This window comes from Meleagris gallopavo, chromosome 2 (assembly GCF_000146605.3).
Source record: "Meleagris gallopavo isolate NT-WF06-2002-E0010 breed Aviagen turkey brand Nicholas breeding stock chromosome 2, Turkey_5.1, whole genome shotgun sequence".
Lineage (NCBI taxonomy): Eukaryota > Metazoa > Chordata > Aves > Galliformes > Phasianidae > Meleagris > Meleagris gallopavo.
Genome location: NC_015012.2, coordinates 101,205,114 through 101,213,762, shown reverse-complemented (window position 1 = coordinate 101,213,762; position 8,649 = coordinate 101,205,114). Strand labels below are relative to the sequence as shown.

Genomic DNA, 8,649 nt, shown 5'->3' with positions numbered 1-8,649 from the left:
GGTAGTATTCTAGGAGAAATCAATTTTACTTTTAATATCATCATACTGCTGAAAACTTCCTTCACAGTGTAGTCTATATGTATTTTGTTTTAGTCTTACGTGAACTCAGATCTTTTGTTGCTGACGTATCAGCACCCTCTCTATCAGAACCCATTTTTGAAGCTTTATCACAAACTGTCCCACGCTTCAGATTCTTTTTTTTTTTATTTCACTTTTTTTTTTTCCTGATGAAAGTAAAGCAAAAAAGTGTTTGATTTAATTATAATCTAGTTCACAACTTCCACTACAATTAGAATTTGTATTAGGTTGCAAATGCAGTTTGATTGATTCATTTCTATCAAGCGGAGTTAGGCTGCACCCACTTGTAGAGTAGACTGCATGGCCAGCAGCAACTAAGGAATGAGCCAAATTACTCTCCCCATACAGAACATCAACCTCTAATCTCATTCCAGAGCCATAGTGGTTAAAATGAAATATCAGACCCGGTTTACCAAGAAGCTCTTGAAACAGAAGCTTGGCTTCACTACTCCAGTATTCCCCTGCAGCAGGAACCATACCATGTAAAGAGCAAGAGTATGCCAAGCGTGGTAAGTAAGACAGAGCTTCTGGAATAACTTTAAGTTTATGGATAGCTGAATAGGAGATGCTTTTCAGAAAGCCATAATCAATAAATGTAAGAACAACAGACTGACTTGTCACTTCACTAATCTCTGCCCTGTTCCACTGTGCTTCCACTCCAAACTGGATCAAGCAGCTGGTACCAGGAGCTACAAATTCTTCAGGCAAAGCAGGCAAGTCCTCAGGAATATCAGAGAGCAGCAAAGTCAACTTCTTCACGCAATCAAATGTGTCTTCAAATTGGACACAGAAGTTTGAAGGATCAGTAACCACAGTTGCAAACCCAGGGTACCTTCTGCCACTTTGCAGAGGTATCCACGTGACTGAATTTATCCTGACTGATTTAGCAAATTCCTTACAGTCCACATTCCCGGATTTTTCCGATCTAATAGTCTGACAAAGACTTGAAGGCTTATCCAAGTACTCAATGAGCAGAAATTCCCCTATTAAAATTTCTACTTCCCAGATATGAGAGGATTCCAAATATCTCAGAAACAAGATCCTTATTTCACTACTTAGGAGTGCATTTACTACAGGGACAAATGGAATATTCAGTTTTTTAAACCAAACCCATTCACAAAACACAGCTTGTTTAGGAATGCTTTTCATCTCATTACTGAGAATCTTTGCATTATTTAAGGACACCACCTCACAGTTGCCATAATCAATGAAATAAACCAGCATTAACCTCTCCCTGATAAACATCTTTATCACTTTTGAGCGATACCACTTCAAGTTCCTTTCAGATTTTGTCATGCACTCCAACCCTTCTACAATGTTTTCCGCTGTAAGCAAACCACTCACTTGCGCTTCTTTGACCAGCATTACGTTTAAGTCATTTAATATTTGCAAGTTTCTAACTAACTGCACATTAAATTCTCCACCCACTGAAACATTCATTATTTCTGCTCTTTCTACTTGTTCAGAATTTAGGTCTTGAGGAGGGATATCTACGTGTGTTTCAGAAGTATTTTTCATGTCAACAGCACAATTTTCCCCCTGATCCCCTACGTCATTCATAGACTTCCCATCTTGAGCATTATCATTTGTAACCTGAATTTGTTTTGGCATACTTTCCCAATCATGCACTGGTTTGATTTGCAATCCTGTCTTGCTTTTTCTCTGCTGAAGGTCGTAAGACAAAGACTTCCCATCACAAATTATTTCCACTTCCCACTGCTCTCCATGTTGTTCTGTGAACTTGCAAGTGACTGGCTTACCATTTACTTTACTTAGAAAATAGGAAGTACCTTCATCAGTCCAGCTTTCATCAGAAGTTTTTACTTTGCTAAGGAAACAATGAATGCTGAGCCTCGGAAAAGCTAAGAGTTTTCTTTGAATTCCACAGATTTTGGAAGGGCTTACAACTGCTGTATTACCATAGTCAATGAACTCAACCTCATATGAGTTTCCTGATTTGAGAGCTTTTATAACTGCCCTGTAGTAAAAACTGTCAGCTGCATGCTCTGCTAAAATGAGATCCCCTACCCTGAACTCATTTAAGCCACTTCCACGACGGGTATTCACCGTGCTTTCATTTAATTCTTCTTCTAGTTGAATTATTAAGTTTTCATCCTCTACAAACTGAATGTAGAAACTTGATGGATTATTTATGTGAGAAATATACACTTCCACTTCAGAATTCACCTGAATATCACGTAGAGGAAGACTAGTTAACTCAGAAACTTTCTCATTACTCTTTTCCTGCTGACCTGTGTTGGTTTGTTGCTCGGTACAAGATTCCGAGGGAGCATTTATAGCTACTTTGTTCAAATCTGAAGGATGACACTGCAATAGAGAAGCAGACTTTCCATCCAGAAGTTTCTCTCTGTGTTCCAGAAGAGTGCAGACAGTTTTGCAAAAAAGTGGCTCTTCACTGTCCTCGGAACTTAATGGGCTGGAAGACTCACTATGCAGTTCATGTGTGCTACCATCAGCTTGCTCCTCATCTCCAAAATCCTGTTTTGCATCTGTCTGGCAATACTCATGTACTTGACGTGGCAGTTTAGTTTTCAATTCAATTCTTCCACGATTTTTAGCAATTACTTCATTAACTGCTTTGTCATCTTCCACATGATGCATCACTTTGTGATTTCCAGCAAATTGTTCTGAATGATCTGTAACAACTGCCAATTCCTCCAATATTTTTTCTTCAATTTTCTGACCCACTTGGAGCTGTTCATCATACAACTCCACAACAATCTGGCCATTTGATTCTCTGGATACAATCACAGCCCTCAGCAGTTTACCAAGGAAAGTCTCCTCAAACCATCTAATAACACCTGCTGGAACATTTTTCTCCCTGAAATCTGACAAACGACATTTAATAGCTTGCATAGGAGTGAATATAAGGTCTGTGGCAGAGTCTGGAAGAGGCATCACCTGGTCTCTCTCTGTCATCTGCTTATTTCCAAAATCCACAAAGTCAGCATACAAATAAGACGTTGATTTCATAGGAGAGACCAAAGCTCTATAAAAGAGACCATCTTCAAAATATCTAGCTATACATAATCGCATATTGCTGGTATAACACTTCGTGTGATCTGACAGTTTGCTTGTTTCACTAACCTTCTTCATCAATGCCTCTATAGTTTCAGTGTTTCGATTAAGCTGGCAATAGAATTTTGAAAAGCTATGTATATGAGTTATGTAAATTTCTTCCTCGCTTCCAATTTTTATATTAAAAGTTGAATAGAAAAAACTGTACAGAGAACCCAAAGGTACAAGCCTTTGCAACTCAATACAGTCAGAGTGGTTGAGTCCACATTCCCTGAGAAACTCCTCTGCACCAACAAGTGGAGTCCGCAAGTCAACTATATTGCATAAACTGCTTGAACTAAGAAGAACAAGAGCATAGACAGTGCAAGTCAGTGGTCCAACAGACGCAGAAATGAAGTCTTTAAAATGTCTACACACTTCTTCAGGCCAATTAAATGCATCAGTCTGTAAGGGTACGTTTCTAAGTGCACACTGAAACGCCTGACTTTCCAGAGTTAAGAAATCTGGAAGAATAGCTTGAAGATCACTAACTACAACTCTTTCCCGATAACCATAATCTACAAAAATCACATCAACCTCATTTGGGAATATCTGCTGTACAACAGCTGCTCTGTACCACTTCCCATCTTTGGGACATTTAACAACACAGGCAATCTGTCCCATTTTGTAAGGATGGGTATGTTCTTTATAATAAGTTTGGATTTGCTTCATTAAGGTATCTAGCTCTGGCAGTTTACTTGGCAACTGACATGAAAAGTCTGCTGGGGAAACACTGTAAGAACACACCACTTCAAAAACAGCTCCCGGTTTAAACACGAACTCTTTATAATGTATTTTTTCCTCAGGCTCCGATTTATGACTTTCAGAGAGAACATCTTTTCCAAACGAGGACAGTGTAACAGACTTTCTCAGCACAGAAGGCATGCTTAATGTTTTTTCCTTCTGAACTACCTGTCTATTTTGTGATGTGTTGTTTTTATAAGTTTTAGAGGCACACGGTGCATTTACGTGTTTTTGTCTAGATCTGCTTTGATTCTGGGCTTGGAATTTTTTGGACACATTTAGAACAGAATCTGATCTCCTTTCCCAGTATTCTGCATATCCAGCCTGAACCATAAGTGCAGCAACACTGCATTTCTGAGAAGCAATATTATACAATGCATTAACAGTGTATTTGTTGCCATGCTTACCAATGACCTGAAACATCAGTACTCTGTTAGATACAACCTCTTTGAAGAAATCATTCTCCTTTTTAACCCACGTATCATCAACAGGAAAAGCACAAGCAAGTTCACAACACATGGCTAAAGCTGGCAAATCAGAAAACTCTGGAAGCAATGTTTTTACGTCGTAAGAGGGTACTTGGTCTGTATTCCCAAAATCCAAAAAATAAACAGTAACATTTACATCAAGCACTTCAGTGACAATACCTCGATAATAATGTCCATCTTTGCTATACCGAGCACAGCACAGTAATCCAGGTTCTGGGTTTTTAAGGACTCTTTCCTCAGCTCCACACTGGTTATACACATCTGCAATATTTTCCGTCAAGGCTTGAAACTCATTCTGATACGCACACATTTGAATCCAGAAGTTGGATGGGTTTATGACGTACACCACAAAAGCCGCATGATGAGAATTCATCTGCATTTCTACACGTTTGCAATTACTTGATAAAGACTCACCCCATTCAGGTAAACAGTTTTTTGTCCTTCTATTTCCAGCAAAATTCTCGCACGAATTGTGAGAACTGCGTGTAAAGCATACAGCACGTGCTTTGCAGCTTACACCAATACTGGTGATTTTAGTTTCCAAAGGTGAGACACGTAAGGTAGCTCCCTCATTCAACTTTTCTGGATGCTCAGTATTAATTCCAAAACTTTCACCTGGCAATGTAATGTAATACAAGTGATCACTGGCATCAAATGAATTAACATGAATACATACAGAATTTTGTCCTGCCAAGGCCTGTATAAATCTTTTCAGCTGAAGTTTTATTACTGCCTTATCGTGATTACCAAAACAAGACAGTGCACACGGAAATGAAATCATTGGTAGTGACATGAACTCTGCTAGAAGCTTCTGAACACAACTAGATGGCACAGCTTCGATGTTACCAAAATCCATAAACCAGACTTCCACAGACAAGTCTGGTAGAAGCTGCCTTATCACTCCTCTATGCCACTGTCCATTTTTCCTTTTGGCAGCACAAAATTGCCCTAAACTATCAGAAAATGTATTATTTCTTGTGCTGATATCTTCATAATACAAACACATAGCTTCTGTCAGATTTTCCAGCTCTTTTTGCCATTTCTGTATCTGACAGTAAAATTTACTTGGGCTCTCTGCAGCAGTTATTTTTACACTTACCCTACTGTCAGCTGGTAGATTTGGAAAAAGAACATCTGAAAATAACCAGGAAGAGTCTGATGGTTTCTCAGGATTACTAAAATTAAGTAACTCTTGGACTGAAAGTTTCTGTTGCAGAAATTGTGGCAATGTCCTGAACTGTGGGGGAAATGCTTTTAACATTTCTACAATAAGACAAAAGGAATCTCTATCCACAAGTTTCCCTAAGTTCAGTTCAAGAACATCATTGATGATCTTTGGTACTTCAAGAATAAACAACTGGGATGATGTAACAGCTTCTACGTGACCTGTGACCTCCAATCCCACCAGCGATGAAAAATAATTTATGGCTTTTGGACTCCATTTTTCTCTGAGAGGAACTATGTTTGCAAAAATCCCACAAACTATCATTGGTGGCAGCTGGAAAAATTTATCACAAGCAGAAGCAACATGCACTTCCTCAACCATTACCACTTGTCCAGTGTCTATGAGGAAGGTCTCAAAAAAATGCCCTTTTTTTTTCAAAACTTTTCCTCTAAACCAATTTCCTTCTTTGTCTTCCACAAAGCAAGATGCACCAATGTCAACATTATCTTTTGCTTTGAATACATGTTGTATTTCTTGTTGTAATACGTGGTAGTCAGGTTCACACCCTCCCTTGCGTTCACCCTTGAATGCTATAAGCAAGGATTCTCGACTGCACTCTGTATGAATTATCTTCAGATTCATATCTACTATGTCTGGTGAAGGAGTCAGAAGTTCCATTCTGTCTGCAAAGAAAAGGAGCAAGATCAGCCTGATGAATTTCCATATTTTACTTTATCGACTAATTCCTTATAGAAAGCTTTCAGAATGTATCAATGGCATGTTTTTGCTGATCCAGCTAAAACGTATACTAAGCATTTAACATTTACCAATTTTCTCTTTTATTTAACACAATTTTTTTCTGTGAAATACCTGAAAAAAAAATCTCTGGAGTTGCTCTTGTGACTATAGTCTAGTTTCCAAAACAACACAGAGAGGGAGGAGGAGGGGCAAGATCATGAAAATGTTACCCTTTGAAGAAAAGTATTTCTGCTAAAAAAACGCGGAAGATAACTGATACCATTTATACAGCCTTTACTCATCTCACAAAGGTTACTTACATAGTAAATTCAAATACTACATTCTCCCTGGGAGATTCAGTCCAGAGTTTCTGGATCTGCAGTTATAAGAATTTATCTGCAGAAGTGTTTCCAGTCCATTCCTTCCTTCTAAATACTGGGATGACAAACACTCTTCTCATCTTCTTGTTTTAGTGCAAATCATTTCTTCAAATCAATGACACTTTATCTTGCTGTATTACCCCATTACGCACAGCTGCACTATTTGCAAAACTCTTTAACAGGACAACAGCAGCTCTCATCAGAAGCAGACATAAAGGAGTGAGTGGCCATATAATCTGTGGTTAGAAGAAATCTGATTCCTGTCATTCTAGTTCTACTCTACCATAAAGCTTACCAGAACACCTTGGGCTGAAGAAGGAAGAGATGATACCATAGACACATGGCTTTTCCAAAACAGTTTAAAAAAAAACACAACTGAAACAAAATCTCTCAGTAAAAGCAGTACCAAACCCAGCTCTGCCGAACAGTTTCTTAAGCAATTCCCTCAGTTACTCACCTTTTCCCGTAATAAGACAGAAAGCTAAACTCTGGTTTGCTTTTTTAAGTGAATGAAAACAACCTTCAAAATACACTTTTGTCTACCTGACAAAAACATCTGAGAATCAAAACTGAGAAGACGCATCATTGATGCTTTGGCACCTTGTTTCTTTCACCAGAATACATAACAAATGGAAACAATTTTTCATCAGCATTTTTTTTGGGCAGTTACTATAGCCCCAAGTAACAACATTACACTGCAGCACACCTATTTCTACAGCTTACAGAGTGAGCCTTTCCTTCACACTCACCTACCCGACATGGAGTGTTCCCTCAGGGCATGCTTCTCAGAAGGCTCAGACTCTGTATCTTTCTAGAAGATAACAAGAAATCATTACGCAATTAAACTTCTGTTTTCTAAAAGCTCCCAGCTCCCCTCAACACAGCCCGGAACGGTAAATCAGGGTGTGAAGAACCCACAAAGATTTACACAGTGCCACCACGCAAACGCACAGCCCGACAACGAGACCACCGAGCACACGAACAGCACAACCCCTTAACTGAGGCAGAGCCCCGCGCGCCCTTCCCGCAGCCGGCACGGGGCTCCAGCACCACCGCAGGCACTCAGCGGAGCGAGGCTGAGCCCGCACCGCACCGCGCCGCTCCCCCCACAGCGAAAACCACCACTCACGAGCACGAAAGGGACGTGTAAAAGCCATTACCTCCACAGAACGGCAGTTCGACACCACCCGGACGCCGAACGCCAGAAGCAACACAAGGCGACCACCGCGCTCCGCCAGCCGACAAAATGGCAGCGGAACCACGACCGCGTACACCGAAAGGAGCGCACCACGCGAGACGAAGGCTCTGCTAGCGTGCGGGGCGGGCCTTAGAGTTGATTGACAGCGGTGCTCAGTCAATCAGCACGGCGATGGGCGAAAGACGTCGCGTCCATCTCGTGCTGAGGGCGGGAGGGGTGGAGAGGTGTGGGTTTAAATTTCCCGTTCTGGGCATAATAAAGGTGCTCACGGTAAAGACGCGTGGTATGAAAAGTAGTGCTCCTAAAAAGAACAGCGAAGTATAGGAGCGAGCTGCCTAGATGGTGGAGTCATCATCCTTGGATGTGTTCAAGAACCGTGGTTCTGAGGGATGTGGGTATAGGTGAGACTGGTGGCAGTTGGACTAAATGATCTTGGTAGTCTTCTCCAACCTCATGGGTTCCATGATTCTATGAATAAAATAATGTAGAAATGCTCTGTGCAGTCTCTCTATGTCATCGTTTTCCCATTTGGTGCTTTTTTTCAGCTACAGAACCAACATGTTAAGCCAGCCTTGGCTTTCCTCCTAGCAGCAGGCATTAAGTTTTCACACCTGTACGTGCCTTCAGGCAGCTTCTCGTGGAGGCTTTCCTGCAGGAGGCATCACGCCCTCCTAAGCCTCTCTAACACCTTAAGGAAGGTTTTCCAAACCTGCAAATAAATGTCTGTAGCACAAGGGGTGAGTGATTTAGCAGCTAAGTATCTGTACCACGCTTTTTTTT

At 40.6% G+C, this 8,649-nt stretch overlaps 1 protein-coding gene across 3 annotated transcripts; it reads right to left on the bottom strand.

The window, feature by feature from the left end:
- Nucleotides 1-212: 212 nt before the first annotated feature.
- Nucleotides 213-8,620, bottom strand: TDRD15 (tudor domain containing 15). 3 transcript variants are annotated; one of them, XM_010707980.2, is made up of 3 exons: nucleotides 7,832-8,620; nucleotides 7,421-7,482; nucleotides 213-6,236 (listed from the first exon to the last, which is right to left on the bottom strand). In XM_010707980.2, the coding sequence occupies exon 3, from the start codon at nucleotides 6,229-6,231 to the stop codon at nucleotides 256-258; it is 5,976 nt and encodes a 1,991-aa protein (XP_010706282.1). In that variant the 5' UTR covers nucleotides 6,232-6,236; nucleotides 7,421-7,482; nucleotides 7,832-8,620; the 3' UTR covers nucleotides 213-255. The 3 variants fall into 3 exon arrangements, with proteins under 3 accessions (XP_010706282.1, XP_010706281.1, XP_010706283.1); XM_010707979.2 differs by having other exon boundaries at nucleotides 7,425-7,482; XM_010707981.2 differs by having other exon boundaries at nucleotides 213-6,232; nucleotides 7,425-7,482.
- Nucleotides 8,621-8,649: the final 29 nt, after the last annotated feature.